This window comes from Vanessa cardui, chromosome 3, assembly GCF_905220365.1.
Source record: "Vanessa cardui chromosome 3, ilVanCard2.1, whole genome shotgun sequence".
NCBI lineage: Eukaryota > Metazoa > Arthropoda > Insecta > Lepidoptera > Nymphalidae > Vanessa > Vanessa cardui.
In genome coordinates, this window is record NC_061125.1 from 2,779,924 (window position 1) to 2,800,598 (window position 20,675).

The 20,675-nt window shown below is 33.1% G+C and overlaps 1 protein-coding gene across 2 annotated transcripts in view; it reads left to right on the forward strand.

The window, feature by feature from the left end:
• The first annotated feature begins 6,390 nt into the window (after positions 1 to 6,390).
• Positions 6,391 to 20,675, forward strand: part of LOC124543541 (monocarboxylate transporter 2-like) — a 157,724-nt gene continuing 143,439 nt past the window's right edge. Inside the window, exons 1-2 of one of the 2 annotated variants that reach the window (XM_047121768.1) lie at positions 6,391 to 7,120; positions 7,223 to 7,455. In XM_047121768.1, coding sequence (XP_046977724.1) covers positions 6,471 to 7,120; positions 7,223 to 7,455 — 883 coding nt within the window. In that variant the 5' untranslated portion in view covers positions 6,391 to 6,470. Of the gene's footprint in view, positions 7,139 to 7,222; positions 7,456 to 20,675 lie in introns of both variants that reach the window. The other variant, XM_047121770.1, reaches the window with a different exon arrangement.

Consider the following 20,675-nt stretch of genomic DNA (forward strand, 5'->3'; position numbering starts at 1 on the left):
TCATCATCATAATCAACTTGTATGATTCCACTGCTGGACATAGGTGGTAGGGCTTAGTGCAAGCCCGTCTGGGTAGGTACCCCCACTCATCAGTTATTCTTCAGCCAAATAACAGTACTTAGTAGTTGTTGGTTTGAAGGGTGAGTGAGCCAGTGTAACTACAGGCACAAGGGACATAACATCTTAGTTCCCAAGGTTGGTGGTACATTGACGATGTAAGGAATAGTTGATATTTCTTACTGCGTCATTGTTTATAGGTGATGTTGAGCACTTTCTATCAGGTGACCCATATGCTCGTCCACCAACTAAAACAAAAAAGCTCTCCTCCAAGGCGCTCCTCTGAGCCCGGTCTTGGGCGCTTCTTACCCATATTCTACCACTCACCTTCTGTATAGCATCGCTTCATCGAGCCATAAGGCGTCCTACACTACGCTTGCTGAATCCACACTAGAACTTTCTTGTCCATAAACGAAAGATAAATCACAATTGTTCAATAATTTCGGCTTCATACTAAACATTCTCCAATATTTCATCAGCTCAGCTCTGCTCAGCTCATGTCACCAACCATGGTAACTAAGACTTCCCTTGTAAACGTCCACTGGCTTACTCGCCCATCAAATCTGAACCCAATTACTAATTTATAATACAATATTTGACATCCTACCAGAAAATTACTTCATTTTAATAAACTAACTATCTAGTAAAAACAGTTCCCTCAAGACTGATTATGGTATACTAAGATATTAACAAAAACAACAGCCTGTAAATTTCCCACTGCTGGGCTAAGGCCTCCTCTCCCATTGAGGAGAAGGTTTGGAACGTACTCCATCACGCTGTTCCAATGCGTTTTGGTGGAATACACATGAGGTAAAATTTCTATAAAGTTAGACACATGCAGGTGTCCTCACAATGTTTTCATTCGCCGCCGATCACGAGATGAATTATAAACACAAATTATCCACATGAAAATGCAGTGGTGCTTGCCTGGAATTGAATCCGCAGTCATCGGTTAAGATGCACGCGTTCTAACCACTGGGTCATCTCGGCTCTGAGATATCACTATGGAATAATTTTCTTTTGGTTTGACGAAAAAATAATCTTTATAGGTGATTTAGAATGAAAAGGGTTCTCGAGGGATATCATGAAACCTCCATCTCCATATTCCGAGCAAATGAATTTGCGATCGTACCAATTCGTATCATTATATTTACGTTAATTTGAGAGAGTCTCAAAGTTCTAGATGGACGAAAAGTATTAAATTATCCTTAATGTTATTTGATTATAAAGATAAATCACAGTTGGTACGTCGCTGCGGGAAATAGCCCGTTTACTCACATAATAAATAGCATCTCCGCTCCGGACGAATTAGCGGCGGTTTCATTACATTTACTCTTTCTATTTCAGAGACATGATTGATGTCTAGTATATGTGATTAATGGATTATGCAAGATCAAAACACGTCCTCTTCAATTCGCAAGCAAACGCCGAGTATTTAAAATGGAACAAATAACGTAAATTACGAGGCTGAAGACTTTTTCTAATCGAAAGTTGGTAGGCGGACTGACAAATTTACCATTGATGGGGTACGTAGTATTGTAAGTTCCGGTTTGAAGGATGAGTGAGGAGTATAAATAAGTATAAAAGGGAAATTAGTTTGGTGGCGCATTGATAGCATAAGGAATGATTAAAAATATTGTAGTACCAAAATCTATGGCCAGTAGTGAGTCCACCTACCTACACAATACGAATTATGGCTTTTTAGCGGTAGAATATATAAGTACATATAGTTAATTTTTTTGTTGACATTAACCCCAAATTGAAGAATTGTATGAAAATTCTTGTGTTTTATTTTCATCAAAAAAACAAATTATTGTCACCTGTTCTTTAAAACTGCCTTCATATCTCACTCGTAAGCTGAACAAATGTTGAAGTGGACTTATAGTAATACGCTATTTTGATGCATATTTCGTTATAATACTACGATTATAATGGTCAATGCCGCATATCACATTCGCGATCGTATTGGAACACGATTTTTGTTATTATACATTAAAGAAATTTAAATTCGTTTTAAATCAAGAAAATTCCACGGGTGTAAATCCCTTTAATATAGATTTCATCCCGTTGATTGACAGGTATGAAAATCATCACGACGGGCGCCGTCATCTCTGACGCGACATACATTTTATAACGAGTCATTTCGAATATACTGTTGCTAATCGAAAAGGACGTTTTATATTATCGCTATGTTCGATGTAGCTTTGCCTCAGCTGTCTTAATCTTTAATAGGATTATTGTGTCAGGTATGCGCAGCACCGTACACACGTTAATCGTATTTAAAAGCAATTATTCAAGTGTAAGTCGTATTAAGTACTATATCAAGAACAATTTTATATACGCGTTGCTGTGGCTCAGTAATTATATTGAATAAAATTTTTAGTAAATCTTTGGTACAATCAAATAAATATTTTCTAAAAAAATTAAAATAGATTCATTCATATGAGATTGAAAATAAAAATTTCCGCAAAATCTAAAAGTAATAGGTACAGTATCGAAATGTTGAAATTAAACACAAACATTAATTGATTAATTATTATTTTTAGCAATCACATATAGGAGCTGGTAGATATAGGACACAAGTGAAACGCGCTGTAGCTCATTACGCACTCACTTTATTGGCGCTCATCTGTGGTGACGCAGCACGCACCTATATATACTTATTTATCTACTAGGAGCGAAAAGTAGTGCATTATCAATTGATCTACCAATTATATTAATGGACCTGTCCTGGAACCCAAACAAGGCGTCTCACGATTTGCAAGCTAAGTACAAAACCAATATAACAGCGTGATGTAATACTAAATTACACCTAAAAAAAAGTAACAGCCTGTAAATTTCCCACTGCTGGGATAAGGCCTCCTCTTCCATTAAGGAGAGAGTTTGGAACATACTCCACCACGCTGTTCCAATGCTGGTTGGTGGAATGCTCATGTGGCAGAATTTCGATGAAATTAGACACATGCAGGTTTCCTCACGATGTTTTCCTTCACCGCCGAGTACGAGATGAATTATAAACAGAAATTAAGCACATATATACATATAGAGGTGCTTGCCTGGGTTTGAACCCGCAATTATCGGTTACGATGCACGCGTTCTAACCACTGGGCCATCTCAGCTCAAATCAAAAATTACACCTATTGTTCTTTAATTGAAATATTTAATGCACGTTTTTGAAGCTATAAATATTTCCATACTGAATAGAACATAATGTTATTACACTTCGTCTGTTTCTTATCAAAAACAACAAACACATGCTCAAATAACGCTCGTGTCAGGAGCATTATCCAGACGTAATATTAATAAACATTAAAGAATAACAGCTAAATGTTAATATTAAGGAGAACGCTTCAATAAAACTTAGGGATAACTATCTCTGGATATAAAAAGAAATATTTGATATTCAATCTCCGTCGAAGCAATGAGGCAACAAAGGAATCAACGCCAGTAATTACTGAGTATGAATGGCCTGTGAAATGGAATGACGTCTGAAAACTTCTAGTCGTACCGAATTTTCTCATTCGTTTATTTATTTTAATTCAGATCTCGTAATAGATACTTGAAACCGTAATCTGTTACTGTCGACTCGTCTAAGGTAAAAAATGCAATCGCCTCTAACTTTTCTTAGATCTACATTTATATTGTTGGTAATAAACTACGTGTCCTAATTTGCAACTTAATAAATATATCTGTTACATTTAAACAAATATTTCATGTTCCTTCTGTCGATTTATAACTATGACGTAACATTATATGAAAACAATTCAGGTAGTTTAATATATTTTATGCATTAATTTGTAAGGTTAAGTTTGTAGGGTTCCTAGTTTTTATACATTTTTGGAAAGCTAAGAAAACGGTTATGTTTTTAAAATAATTTGCAGAATAAGTTCCATAAAATTTTTTTTTAGTTTTTAAGGCATTTTTAGGGATTTTTTTTTTTATTTAAATAATTTTAAATAATGTCGTTTACCGTCTCCAATTTTTAAATTTGGGCTGATAATGATTGTTTAAATGTTGACGAATATCCACTGTTTTATTCATATCTTTATACTTATAAATATTATGCTTGCTTTTAGAGTAAAAAATTATTATAATAATATTATAAGTTCACGTATTTTAGTTGCTAAGTATTATATAATAAATAAAAAACAAGCAAATGTTAAGCATACAATACATTTTAATAAAAAAAACATCATCAAAGTTCTAGCCATACTAAGACAAGACTAAACTTCTGTGATCAAAGCATATATATTATAAATATTAACTAACTATAATTTAACTGTACATGCAGGTAAATTAAATAAACTTTCGACTTTCATAAAAATAAACCTTACCAATATATCTCTACACAATATTACTAGTTTGTAATATACCATAGGGTCTGTTCAAGGAAACAACGGATCAATATACATTTTACACAAAATTTGATAATTACAAAACATTGTATCTTACACGAAAAATCGCACGCTGAAAGAAAACTTGCGTTATCATAAAAGTTCACTCGTAAATACTACAGAATTATAATCATTTCATGCTTCTATAATTCGCAAATGTAAATTAACATTCGCACAGAAAAGGCGCTTAGGTCTTTTTGCGATTATCATCAGATTATTGTTTATAAAATATCATTCCGTCTTCGCATGTATCGTATTTATTTGAGTAAAGTCCTGTCGTGTAGCTTGTATTAACTTATATTAATAGAACTTATATCATTTGAAAGGTATATTTTATTTTATATATGTGCAAAAACTAATTGGTCGAGTTTCGTGCAAAACTTGGATAAATTAGTAACACACGCAATGCTAGTCTTATTTTCAATTAGATACGACTCTTTGATTTGGTGTTTTAATTGAATAATATAATGTATTAGTTATTTCTACAAGGTATTTGGAATTAATTACTCAGATTGGATATTACCGAGACAAGAAACATATGAGTACCTTTTAAATATATTTTGTTCATAAAAAAAAGTAACAGCTTGTTAATTTCTTACTGCTGGGCTAATGGCCTCCTCTCCCATTAAGGAGAGGGCTTGGAACATATTCCGCCACGCTGTTCCAATGCGGGTTGGAATGCACATGTGGTAGAATTTCAATGAAATTAGACACATGCAGGTTTCCTTATGATGTTTTACTTCACCGCCGAGCATGAGATGATTATAATCACAAATTCAGCACATATATATATATATATATAGTGGTGCTTGCCTGGGTTTGAACCCGAAATCATCGGTTAAGATGCACGTGTTCTAACCACTGGTACATCTCGGCCATTTTGTTCATAGTTTTGATAAATAGCATAACATCGAGATGAATACGTTTCTAATATGTAGTCAATCACACTCATTAAGAAAAGACATGTTATTTGTATTTTACATCAGAATATAACTTTCCTCTTTTTAAAATTTCATACATTTACATCCAGCCATTGTTGCATTATTATCTAACAAACATCATTACAAACAAAAGATCGCATTAATAATATTAATAGGATTAATAAATAATGACCATTGAAAATGCTCAATTCCATTGTAAACGAATCTACGCTGTCCACAAAAGTGGTGAATGTTATAATAGTTTGGTTTGTTCATAATTAATATGTGTCATGCTTTTTAGAAAATATCCTATAATTGCAAATATTTATTAGATATTTTATAAAATATAGTTACAGTTAATATACTTAAAAAAGTAAAGTAAAGTAACAGCCTGTAAATTTCACACTGCTGGGATAAGGCTCTTCCATTAAGGAGAGGGTTTGGAACATATTCCACCACGCTGTTCCAATGGGTTGGTGGAATTAGTGAATTAGAATTAGTGGCAGAATTTCGATGAAATTAGACACATGCAGGTTTCCTCACGTTGTTTTCCATCACCGCCGAGCTCGAGATGAATTATAACACAAATTAAGCACATATATATAGTGGTACTTTCCTGGGTTTGAACCACTGGGCCATCTCAGCTCTTAATAATAATATACTTAATTATTTAAATTCATTTCCTAATTAAAATATAGTATACTCACTTAATATACTCTCCTGGTTAAATACTTCCGTATTGATATATTTGATACGGATTAATAAAGTAGGATTTACATTTACCTAAAATCTCAATTTACATAAGACCCATTTTGTATCGTATCTTATGAATTATTCAAATAGACTTTGCTTCTATATACATTTTACATAATACTTATCCGTACGGATTAACGGTCAAGGTTGATTTCAAAAACATTTTTTTCTTAATGATCTACTAAAATAGAAATTAAGTAATGTTAAGATATTATCTGTGATATGTGCAGATGGTGTTTGATTAGTTTTTTTTTTGTTTCAGATAAGGTGATACATAAAATGTAAAGTGAAAAGTGCTGTGTGAAAAATTTTGAAGAAAAAAAAATGCAATCATCAGTGAATAACAATGACACTCCGTCGGTGTGACAGTCTCCCCGCGAAACTGAGGGAGGCACCGATCGCTAACCCCGAAGTGACCCAACCTTTGAGGAATAAAATACCCGATTCGAACACCGACCCAAATTTAAAAGAAAATATCGCCCGAGAAGAAGTTATCGCCACTTGGAAATCCCTTCACACCGACGTCAAGAACATAAAAAATGGTTTTCCCACAAAGAATGACCTATCGGACCATGGAACGGATAAAAGAATATCCATTACCCACAAATTCAGTCCAGTGCCTAAGCGCTATAACAGAGAACGGAAAAAAATCACTTACGATAACAGACATATCGCGGTCGGTGCACAGGACGCTGATCGCACCTCGTCATGCCCTCTGGACGTGGGTCAGAGATATCCAGCAGATAGCAAGGCGAATTCGGTGCGACGGAAGACTTTACTGGATCGCCTTCTATCCTGGAAAACTGCAGATTGCGATTGCAATGTTAAATATTCATCGAAATTTCGCCCCGCACCGAAAACACAACCAAACGATATCCTATGCACTTGTGGTGTTATTCAACCGATTGTCACGAACAGTTCGAATAAATATGCAGAGCGTGGACGCTCCAAAAGTGTAGGATATGAGGCTGCACGTGAAGTGACTCAATTCCGCCGGTTAGTGCCTTGTTGAATGTAGGTTAAATGAACAATAAGTTGCAGTTCATTTAAATATTTAGCTGCATAAAGTGTATTTTCATTAAACGTGTTATATAATAGGTGCGCAAGCGCAGGTGCAACGGTGGGTGCTGAGACGGCAGCAGCACTGCGCGCCCGCGCTGCTCTTACCTTAGCGAGACGTTACTACCCGGAGGGAGGTTGGGGATGGACCATTACCATCGTCGGCACGATTGTTCAAATTTTATCTCACGGTTTACAACTTGGCGGCGGCACGGGTGCGATAGCATGCACTGCTGCTGTTAAATATCGCGTACCTCCGCTCTATACTTACGGTGAGTATTTAAATAATTTGTTACGTAGCTTTGCTTCTTGTCTTGCAAACCAATTTAGATAAGAAGGCGTGTGTACTGTCGTGCTTATTTTAGATATATGAAACACATAATTGTTTAGACATTGTTTCGAAATTAAATACCGAAATCATTAATACAGAATCAACATAATAATGTTGACCTTTTATTGTTATTATATTCATGAAACGAAATAGTTTCCGAAAGTTGAATTCATCATACAATTATTTTGCAATATTATTTAAAATTGCTAAAATATTAAAAATATCCAAACAATTAATTATTTCACAACTAACTATAGTCTGGATTACAAATAAAATTGCCTATGAATTAAAAAAAAATCTAAAACAAATCAAAATACGTCACTATGGAAAAATAAAAATACAAACAGTACATGCACGAATTCCGATACAAAATTAAACTGCATTTATTTATCGAGATATGTTTAAGAATTTTAAATCCTATCAGTGTCACATAAGGTACATTATTAAACATTTCGTGATGACAAATGAAATAGAGCATGCTAGGTCAGTATTTATACTAATTGAGCAAAATGAGTCGGAAACTAAGAGATGTCCCTCTGCAGTTCCACGTACTCATTTAATCTGCACTTAAATTTGAATTATTCCATTTGCTTGATTGCATGTGAATATTCTGAAAATGGAAGGTGAAAATACGTTTACCAATTTGTGTTATACGTTTTACGTAATTGAGCTGACTGTTTGCTCTCATAGTCGCTAAAACTTTTTAACAAATTAAAAAAAGAATGTGTTTAAAAAAAGAACGGTTCGTTCAAATTGTTCGAATGTAAATTTAGTTCGAACAATAATGGATTTGCATTATCTTTGTGATTTCCTGGGAGTACAAAAATTTAGGTCAATTTTATAGTACTAGATGTTTAATATAAAGTGGTTCAAGTGCATCGAGCAAGGAGCTATAGTAGAAATGTTTGTCTTTGACTTTTGTCTATGTTATGCTATTCATATTTTGACAGATATAACTAGTACTAATAATTCGATTATTAGCCTTATTCTATATATAATATCGATTATCGAAATTAATTTTTTGACAGCTAACATTCTGTTTATTATATATGATAAAATATATAAATGTACTGCTATGTAAACTTAAATACAATATATACAGTTTAAAAAAAATAACGTATAAACTACAAGTAGTTACAAGTAAATATACTAAATATTAATAAAATTAAAAGACTGAGAAAAATTAATTAAGTTAAAGTCATAATAAACATAATATTTGATTAATTAAACGATATTGTAATTTTTTTCTCCTCAAACTATATTATATTGAAGATACATTTATGCCGCTTGATAATTTTCGTGTTATAATAAACCTGATACATATACGATATTAAAATGAGTGTATAAAGTTATTTTCTAAAATCTTCAACTGTCAAAAAGTGAATAACTTTTTGGATAGGTTATAGATTTTTTTAAGTTCGAATATTGAATTTAATTTGCAATGAAATTAATCAAAGAAATGCATTTATTTAAATGTTTACACATCTTCTTTCAAACATTTATTAACTTACGATTTTAAGTATGTGTGAATCAAACATTGAATTTGAATTTCGAACCCGTTCCATTTAACTATATCAGCTGTTTTGCACTCACTTTTGTTAATTGCTGTTAGTATAAAACATTTTACGTAAAAGCTTTGTTTTTTAAAAGGTTTTTATTTTATTGTTCCAATATTTCGTGTATTCGAATATGTAAATATTCATAATACCCCCAGTATGAATACACAAAATATTGCAGTTTACATCGAATATTAAGTTCCTTTAGTTAGAAATTTAAATTTGCATATATTTTACTACTAAATGACCTGTAAATATTCGGAATTTGCGACGTGATTTCCACGCTTCCGTTCCATAATAGACGAACTTATAGTCTTCTCGAAATATCTCGAACCATTCTCGATAGATGACTTTAAATAATAATTCATACATTTTCGATGGAACGAAATGAATATATGATTTGTAGATGTCATTGACCTCGATGTGTTTTACAAACGTGGACTAAAATGTATTGTAAGTAAGCCCCATTCGATGAAGTGGAATATTGCACGGATTTCCAATAAATGAAAACGTACAAAGCCGTTGGATGGCTGCATACAAATCCCAGAATCAGCGTATGGAGTTAGATTAAGAGAAAAATATGGATGTCGAATGAGAAATTTTAAGCCGTTTTTGCGACACATTTAATCCAGCTTTTGAGTAATAACCGAAAAATACATTTGGCTAATATGGTCCAGTGTTTAGAACGCGTGCATATTAACCGATGACTACGGGTTCAAACCCAGGCAAACACTACTGAATTTTCATGAGCCTGATTTGCGTTTATGGAAAACATCGTCAAGAATTCTGCATCTAACTAGTTTCAACGAACTTCAGCTACATATGTATCCACCAACCCGTTAAAACAGAGTGGTGGAATATGCTCCTTTTTCTCAAAGGGAGGCCTTAGCCGAGCAATAGAATACAGGCAGTAATGTATGTATGTACATCATTGGCCTCAACGATATATATATATATATCTATATATATATATATTATGTATATATCATATACCTCTCAACGGAAGAACGTCAAGTTTTAAGTTCGAAATATGAATTATTGGCGTAAAGTCACTTGACATTCTGATTTGATTGTTTAAATTTTTTTTTCTTTAAATATTTTTTGTTTTGTTTTTTTTTTTTCGTTTTATGTTTAACCGCATCAAGATAATAATCATTGAAATTAGAACATTATATTGTGATTAATACAGCACAACAACATTATATTTGCAAAGCAAGCAGCGCTAAAAAATAAAATCAAGCAACGATACGAGTTTTGAGTAAAATATAAGAAAAAACATTACTTACTCAGATATAACTTTCGTCAACATTGGATCCAGATTTCCTTTAAGTATTCTATTTCATTTAAAAAACTACACATTGAAATGAAACGAAAGATAAATATTCGCCTGTTAATTTGTAATAGCTTGACAAGCCAAATTATATACTTATATCAATTTCAGATTTAGTTAAGAAATCGGACATCGAAATAAATTGAAATAGAATGTTATTTTCTAACTTTCAATCATCAAACTCATTATAAAAATTTGACGACCTTCGAGTAGTATGTGCACCGCTTTTTATGGGTATGGGCGAGTCCCGGGTTCGATTCCTGACCGATTTGATGTAGAATAAGTTCATTGGTTTTTTATGTTGTCATTGATCTGTGTGTTTGTGGTACCGTCGTCACATCTCATTTTCCCTAACACAAGTGCTTTAGCTACATTGGGATCAGAGTAATGTATGTGATGTTGTCCAATATATTTTTTAAATTTTTTTTATAAAAAAATATGCTAAGCAGTTATTAATTAGTTCTTTAAACATAAGTCATATTAAATACCAGATATATAAAAATAAATGAACCAAAAAAAATATCAGAGAATTATGTATGGATGAAAATTAATTTGAGATGTTATATGGAAAGTATTGTGTATTATCTTGCGTCATATACTGTTTGTGCAAAACAATATACATGTAAAGGTACACTCGGGCCAAAATCGCATTTTATTGAAGTCATAAAACATCAGGAATGGGGAAACGGTTGACAAACAACCTTGCATACCTCATGTTAGTGCATGTAAATTATTTTGAACTAGTTTCTGCCTTTGTTTCCATTTGGCCTTTATATGATGAAACAATTTATCTGATCCATTTTGGATGTTAAATTATGCGATTGATTTCATCAATCAATATATATTTATCGGCTTTATAAATCGGCTATCGACAAGCACATTTGAATCATTCATTTCACTGAATTGTATTTAAGGTTCGGGATGTAGATTCTGCCGAAAAGAACTCATACGCAACTCTGTACCTCTTTCCAATTTGAAGTAGGTACAAAGTATTGTCTCATCTTCCATTAAGGAGAGAGTTTCGAATATACTCCATTGTTCATGTGACAGAATTTCGATGAAATTTGTCACACGCAGGTTTCCTCACGATGTTTTCCTTCACCGCTGAGCACGAGATGAATTATAAAGACAAAATAAGCACATGAATCAGCGGTGCTTGCCTGGGTTTGAACCCGCAATCATCGGTTAAGATGCACGCGTTATAACCACTGGGCCCTCTCGACTCTTCATCAACATCAAAAATCAACATGTATATATATAATATGTTTCGTCTTAATGTTATAATTACTATGCATTTTTTTCTGACTTTAACATAGTTTCTTTTGATTTGATGACATAACAGTAGATATATACAGTCATACAAGTGATCACGCTAACTTATTCGCATTATATAAACCAATCAATCAAAATAAACTTTATTCAAGTGGGCTTTTACAAGCACTTTTCGTCATTTAACAATTAAGTGAAGCTACCACCGGTTCGGAAAGCAGATTGTATCGAGAAAAACCGGCAAGAAACTCAGTAGTTACTGGTAAACAACTTACCATTCAGATTATATCTGTAAGAAATCTAACAAAAAGATAGGTTAATAATGTATAATGTACTCTCTAAGGCATGGAAGTGTAAGATTACAAACTTCTTAATTCGGGACTATTACTGGGAAATACGTCTAGTAAAACCTCAATACATTTTTTTGGTTTGACTTGGTACTTGGACCAAGGACCTTGAAATCCGAAGTCTACCTATCATATTACTTAGACTTCTATTTCTAGTCACCAAGCTAGCAGTGTTTTGGAGAGCCAATATTGGAGAGTATTGGGCCAATATTGGCCAATATTATACGCACGATTGTGAGGGAATTGTGAGTGCTCTTGTAGGAAACCTGGATAAGCATCACTTACATTTGATATGCGTTATGCTTAAAATTCATATTGCGATCGACAGTAAATGAATACAAGGCTACATGCATATGTTGGTCACAAACATTGTACTCATTAATTACACTGTCGAATATATCTCCAATCCGACTGCTTCATATTTTGTTTTCGTTGGTTGTATTATATATGAACCGAGATGGCCCAGTGGTTAAAAGGCGTGAGTATTAATCGATGATTTTGGGTTCAAACCCAGACAAGCACTGCTATATATATGTGCTTAATTTGTGTTTTTAATTCATCTCGTGATCGGCGGTGAAGGAAAACATCCTGAGGAAACCTGCATGTGTTTAATTTCATCGAAATTCTGCCACATTTGCATTCCACCATCCCGCATTGGAATACCGTAGTGGAATTTGTTCCAAACCCTCGTCTCAATTGGAGAGGAGGTCTTAGCCCAGCAGTGGGAAATTTACAGGCTGTTACTTTTTTTTTAATATTGTATATGAATTGTGCAAAAAATATATATTTAAACCAAGACAGTTACAACAATAACATTTATAAAGAAAAAAGAAACTTACAAAAAGTCGTTAACTTCGTAAGTAAATTATTCTAATCCTGTGTTACTGGTTCTCCCCTTAAAGGATCGCTGAGGTCAGATGTTAATCGCGCCGCGAAAAGAAACTTGTATATAACCTGTCAGATCTGAATTTGAATTATAATCAGACCCTGGCATACAATAACGGTAAAATGTTAGGAAGGAAACTTCTTCTCTATCTCTTTGGGGAAGGAGTTATAAAATACTTAACAACTTTCAAACAATAAAAAAACAAAGATTTTGTTTATGATACTTTAAGGATTTAAAAAATTATAGTAACCGCAACTCTGTTCACTTTATAAAAGTTAAACTGTTTTTATAAAATTTACTTCGTTTATAAAATAGTGAAAATCAAATTTGACCTCGAAATCACCTTTATCTATACTAATATTATAAATAATTTATTAACAGAAGAATTAATAGCATTAAATGCTTAAATATAAACAAATATGAATTAAATCTAGTTACTGTATAAATCTTGACCGCGTGGAATGGTGGCAAGATAGCAGCATTTCCCCGTTGAATCGCAATTCCGATCCTCTGGGCAACAAACGAACCAGCCCTCCTGTCTTATTCTATTCATTTATTATTAGTGTTCTATGTTCTTATATTATAAATGTGAAAGTAACTCTGTCTTTCAATCGCTTTTTCACTACTAAACCAATGAACCGAATTTATTAAATTTTAGGAAGGTCATTAGGTATTTTTTATTTAACATGACTACCAAACCCCTAAAACGCGAGCAAAGCCACAGGCGATAACTAGTGTTTAAAGTTTAAAGAAATTTTACACCAACCAACTTGTTAGTAACTGTGGGAACAATGTAATTAATTTCAAGGATTTTATAAGAAGTGTATATTTATTAGGTTTATAATTAAAATGTTACAGTCGATAAAAAACGACGAGTAAGGATTCATTGATTATCACGCAAGATAAATACCTATGTATTGTATTGAATAAACAAACCTATTTAATTTAACAGTCGATAAAGATCTACTAATTTCCTTGCGGTTTCTTTCGAAAAATCTACTTTTTCTAAATTTGATTTGAAGCCAAAACTGTGTTAAAGATGCGAAATTGAAAATTTTAAAACATCATTTTCAACGCCTTGTCTTGCAATTTTACAATTGAAGTATTATTTTTTAATAGTCGAATAATTTAATATAAGTGTAATTTCAATTTTTGCATTAAATCATATCTGCTATTAGTATATGCCAACCGTACCAGTAAAAACGCCCAAATGTATTGCTTTGAAAACTACTAATATTTGATAAAATGTTGGCAAAAAAGTTTTCATAACATTAGACTCATCTATATTTTTTTTAATCATTTCTTCAAATACAAATTTCTTTATTCAGTATGTATACACTACACTAACTTATCGAGAATCAACGTACAATTATCAATAGGTCGGATTAATGATCCTCATAAAATAATGGACTTCAAGAAGATTCATCAAACGACAATTTGGCAATTATTATATGATAATCGTTTCATTCCGGAAGATTACATAATCAGAATATTCTGACAACCAGCGCTATACGCGCAACAAGGCACACATAATCTTAAGAATTATTAATTATCGTAACTAGTACAGATTATAGTAATTTGTTTAATGGACATATTGCTTTTGTCAGAATATATTCATTTTTTTAGGGCACTAACAGGTTGCAGTAATATATCAGATTAATCACTGCAACCTGTTAGTGCCCTAGTTCCTCAAAGGGAAAACATTACTAGGGACAAGTTGACATCTGAAGTACTGATCATGCAGGCTTTGTGTAAGTCCGTCTGAGTAAGCACCAACCACATAAACAATACATAGAATTGCTTTTTCTACGTTGTGACATAAACAAATTCTTAGTATTTTAAACATAAAAGTGAATTTTTTTTTTAAACTGTGTTTTTTTTAATAGTTTTCAAAGTAAGTTATATTTTTTTAAAGATCTAAGCATACATAGAGACGGACAGACAGTGGGCGATTGTGATTTATACTATGTAAAAAAAAGAAAAAGATTATAACATGAATTTCAGGCTTTTAAGCTGTATTCCTCTAAACCTTGTGTAAAACAGCAATGAACTTTAAAATAAAGGATAACCTTTCAAAATACCATTCTAAAGGAATCTTAAAAATCAGACACTTTAAATGCACAGATACAAATTTAACTCTTTAAAAATAGACTAATAATAACTCAAATTAGAATAGAATTGGAATTTACATTCAAAATTGTAAGTTATTTTATGAATTTAATTTATTTTATTCAAATCATCCATCAATCAATCCATTAATTTCATTGTATTACATTATTGCTTATGATGTTGATATTTATTAATATTATAATACTTATAAAAAAAAACAAACTACGCTTAAGACTTAATTGAGCCATCCGTCGCTTTGACATAAGAAAACTTTAGCTTTCGGTGTTGCCCTTTAGAGCAACTTCTACAAAAAACTTTGAGACATTTTTTATCTGTGAAAACATATTGAAAGTCCTATTGAAGAAATAAATCAGAGACGCTCAATATGATACTCTTCGGTCAAATATTAAAGACGTGACAAGATTCGTTTTAGATAAATTCTTGCAACTGTTTACAATGATGCTACTACGAGCTAAATGATTTTGTTTTTTTTTTTATTCTAGATTCTAAATTTAAATTCAATATTGATGTTTAGTATGCAAAGGTGCATTTCTTTTGCCGTCAGATATTTTCTGTTTTCGTCAAGCAATAAATTAAGCGGGCCTTGACTTACTTTTGTTTACTTAGAAAAAAAAATAAAGAACTATCCTTATCCCAGTAATATCATAAGTGGATTGTGTATATCATGGGTTTTTGATATTTTTATTCCGATTATTTTTTTTAATTATCTAGACGTGTTTCCACAGATTAAATACGAGTTTCACAAGCGATTTCGTTTGCATTGTAGGTTGGTCGTTGGGAGTTAGGTTTAGTTCTTGGTGGTAGGGCTTAGTGCAAGCCCATCTGGGTAGGTACCACCCACTCATCAGTTATTCTACCGCCAAAGAACAGTGCTCTATATTGTTGTGTTCCGGTTTAAAGGGTGAGTGAGCCAGTGTAACTACAGGCACAAGGGACATAACAACTTAGTTCCCAAGGTTGGTGGCGGTGGATGTAAGGATTAGTTAATATTTCTTACAGCGTCATTGTCTATGGGTGACGGTGACCGCTTACCATTAGATGGCCACTATACTCGTCCGCCATCTTATACCAAAAAAAGGGTATAAAAAGTAGATAGATTAGATCCTCCTTCGTTAAAACTTGTTTCATACCCAAATTCATAATATTCACTTTAGTTATAGTAGCACTTTCACCGTGAAAGTACAACAGATACTATTTACATATAGATTTTCTTTTCTAATTGGCGTTGCGTATTTGTGACACAACCGTGAAACTCGTCTTCGAGCTACGAGATCAATGAACCTGCATGCTTGAAAAATACGAATATTTTCTTGTTAGAACTAGCGCGCACTGGTAACTTTTGTCACCGTTACTGTTTCGTCACTCTTGTCAAGTCCGTGAATATGTACAGATGCAGACAAAAATGTCACCCAATTGCCACGTCGTAACGTGCTCGCACCTCCATACATATTTATAGACTCGACAAGAGTGACGAAACAGTCACCATGACAAAAGTTACCAGTGCGCGCTAGTTCTTACAGTTCAGATACGCTTGGTAGCGTGTTAGATGAAAAAATCATTTCCATTTCATCATCAATGAACGTCACTTCATATGAACGTCAAAGCATGTCACGCCTTTTTTCCATCGATCAAAATTTTGTCAATCGTCAGTCAATGACGTAGATATATTGACAATAGCTTCGATTGAAATAGAGTTAAACGATCAATGTCAGCTGCAACTACACCAGTAGCAGTCAACATGAATAGCTTTTATAGTTCAAACGTTGTATATAACCTGCACGAATTATATTGGTAATCGTTTCAACGGTGTGAAAATTGATGTACTGTGCAATGCTATTTAGTCGTGTTGTATGAAAACCTTCATTGTAAAATACTGCAACTAAAAATTTTTTTTTTAAAAGCTGAGATGGCCCCGTCGTTAGAAAGCGTGCATCTTAACCGATTATTTCGGGTTCAAGCCCAGGCAAGCACCACTATATATATGAGCATAATTTGTATTTATAATTCATCTCGTGCTCGGCGGTAAAGGAAAACATCGTGAGGAAACCTGCATGTGTCAAATTACATTGAAAATCTGCCACATGTGCATTCCACCAACCCGCATTGGAACAGCGTGGTGGAATATGTTCCAAACCCTCTCCTTAATGGGGGTGGAGGCCTTAGCCCAGCATTGGGAAATTAACAGGCTGTTACTCTACTTTTACTTTTTTTATTAAATACAAATATTAAGGTTTTTAATTTTCAGACTGAACTACTCTTCCATAAGAAAGTATGTCATCTTAGAGTATTAGGACAATTCAAATATTGAAACTTTGTCCAAAAATTGTCGACTGGATAGTTTTGAGTACTTCTTTATTCGAGTGGGCCGTGTTATCCTGTGTGTGTATAGTGTTAGTGAGCTGCGCTAAAAATAAGATAGTATAACAAACTATTAAAAATATAATAAATCAATGAATCCTCTTTGGTCTTAACAAATTTAAAGATATAAAAAGGAAAATCCTACATTTAAAATGACAACAAATGAAGTTTTAAATTGATAGAACAAGTGCGAAAGTGATATATGTTTGTTTTTAATGATAGACATACTGAATAAAACACCATTAATTCTCAAGGTATAGATTATTAATTATAATTAGTAGTCTTATATACTTTTTTGGACAGAGTACAGCGTGATTCAGAAACAGGATTAAAACAAACGACGACATCTATTGATACTTACTATGAACTAAATAAATGTTTAAAAATTATACACGCTTAAATACATAGTACATAGGTAAATATTTCCTGTTACTCAAATGAGTGTGATACAAATACATTTCAAGCTCTTACCCAAATAGCAACATGACATATATTAATAAACGTCGAGGCTGTTGTTATGTTAAAGCAAACACGACATAAGTAAACATAATAATTCTAATTTCGCAAACAAAACGGGGCCTACTTATCAGCACTTTTTGATTTACGGATTCATGCGGTACTCTTGGGAACAGCGATTCGCCTGCCGCTAACGACATATAATTTATAAGGGTTATTTTCACTTTGAAAATTGGAACGAGTGTATTGCGATAAATAACGAACTACCACTCAACTCTTTATGACGGATGTATCGTATTTATTTGATATTTCGCCCGCGGTTTCGTTCGCGTTTTAAGGTGTTGGATGTCATCTGTCAGGCAAAAGAAGTAGCCTAGCCTAGGCAGTGCCTTAAATAGGCTTTTCTGCGCCCTGTGCCAGCTTCTACAACTGCGCCCTATACGTTACGTACGTTTGTATTGAAATCGAGTACTAGGGGCTCAGTGAAATCTTAATAAGAGCAAAACGAAAAACAATACTCCTGCCCAGTCTGTCTATTGTTGCGCCCCCGAGAGTCTACGCCATGTCCCTGGGCACCGGTGGAACCGCCCTAAGCCTAGCCTTTCTTGGAGCTCAAATATGCTTCATACGAAATTTCATCAAATTCGATTCAATTTTCTGTCTGTAATTCATTCACTTACCCTTTAAAGAGGAACACAACTAAACTAGAAATTAATAAGTATATCATGAATGGTTAATACCAATACGACCACAAAAAATACTTGACACTAAATAAGTGTGAAAAATAATAATTATTTATTGATATGCATTTTAAACAGTATATAAAAGAAAAACTAGCGATGCTATTTCCTGTAATCTTAAATCATATCCCATTACGTATTTTGTATGAAGATTTTTTTTTTTAATTCTCAAATTAAGAGCTGTTACACTTAGGTCACTTTTTCTCGGGTAGATTACACAAATATTCGTATCTTTGCATTAATTATACTATATTATACATAACTGTAGCTCTAAAGTAGGATTAGCAAGGTAAATAGGTATAACATATTCCCATTGATCAATCTAATAGTTATAAAAAGTTTCTTAACATTTTAAAATAGATAAATATATGTTATTTTAAAAATCTGAATATAGAACGTCGAAGATAAATTGCTTATATAGTGACTCGGTGTCGCGTCATGCAGATATGATCTTAAACACGATCTTATTGACACATTCTCGACATCTTCTACAATATCCCGTGGCGCCTTCAATATATTTTTAGACTATATTATTATGCTGTGTAAATATTACATTACATGGCATATATTTTGTGCGAATCAACACAAATTGTGTACTTGTATTTTGTAAATAGATCCTCAATTGTAACCGAACTACTGTTTACCAAGTAATCCTATTTCAATATAAATTACACGGATTCATGAAGGCTTTTATTTGCTTTATTCGATTGCAGGAAGTACTATAGCCTACACAGTATGTATAAGTTAAAAATGGCTTCTAATTAAGGAGGAGATTTTTTGTATTATTATTTGACAAAATTATTAGATGTTCGAGTATACTTTACCTAATAACTGAGGGTAACTGGGCCGCCCAGGCGAGCTATACTGATGAAGTTTTCCACCTGCTTAATGCATGTGTCGAAAATAACGCCTTTATTCATAACTCACTGAAAAATCGTGGAGTTAGCTCTAAGAGTGTGGCTCAAAAGGCGAAGAAGCTTTAGATCAACAGTGGGTTATCTACTCTTTGTTCCTATATTGTATATATAAACCTAATACTAGAAGTTGCAGAGCGATGCAGAGAAAGATTTGGTAGATATATAAATAAGTCGCAGTTTGGTTCTCAAGACACGGACTTTCCTAGTAAGGCTATCAATGAATTTTGTAAGGCTGATTTATATAAATAAAGATTTATTTTTCTTATTTTTTTAAGAAGCAAATCCTTCATTTTCTCCACTTAACATTTGGATTATGAACTTGACTATTATGACAATCATGTTCTTATATAATTATATAAAAATCAAGAGGAATAGACTTATTTTTGAGATATATTTTATGTCAACTAATAATACTGCTATTAAGTTACGATACCATTATTCAAATTCTTTAAAAAGGTTTCTTAATGTAAAAAAAAACACCATAAAGCCAAAATGCGGGTTAGTGCTCAAGTGTCCAAATATAATTTGAAACGTGCTGGTTTCCTTGACCGACGAGCCTGAGATGAATTTCAAACACAAGAGAAGCTCATCAAAACTAAGACTGTACTTAAAGGGGAGACGCCCTTTATTTTGGATGATTTGCAAAATCAGAATACAATTTTACATCACGTGGTCAATGTGTTAGTATCTTATATACTGTATGTAATATGTAATAGGGCTTAGTGCAAGCCCGTCTGGGTAGGTACCACCCACTCATCAGTTATTCTACCGCCAATAACAGTACTCAGTATTATTGTGTTCCGGTTTGAAGGGTGAGTGAGCCAGTGTTACTACAGGCACAAGGGACATGACATCTTAGTTCCCAAGGTTGTTGGTACATTGATGTAAGGAATTGTAATATATCTTACAGCGTACGTCTATGTGTGATGGCGACCACTTACCATTAGGTGGCCCATATGCTCGTCCGCCAAACTATATCATAAAAAAAAATACTAATCACGTAACCCCTTTTATATCCCAATAATTACGGGACGATAGCAGCACGTAAAAAATTATGGTCTCATTTTGAAGAGCTCTAGCAGTAGATGTACAGAAAATTAAAGAGTATTCTTAATTGTAGATTATTGCATTATTGCAATTTTATAAACAAGTAATTTTAGTGATTGGATAAA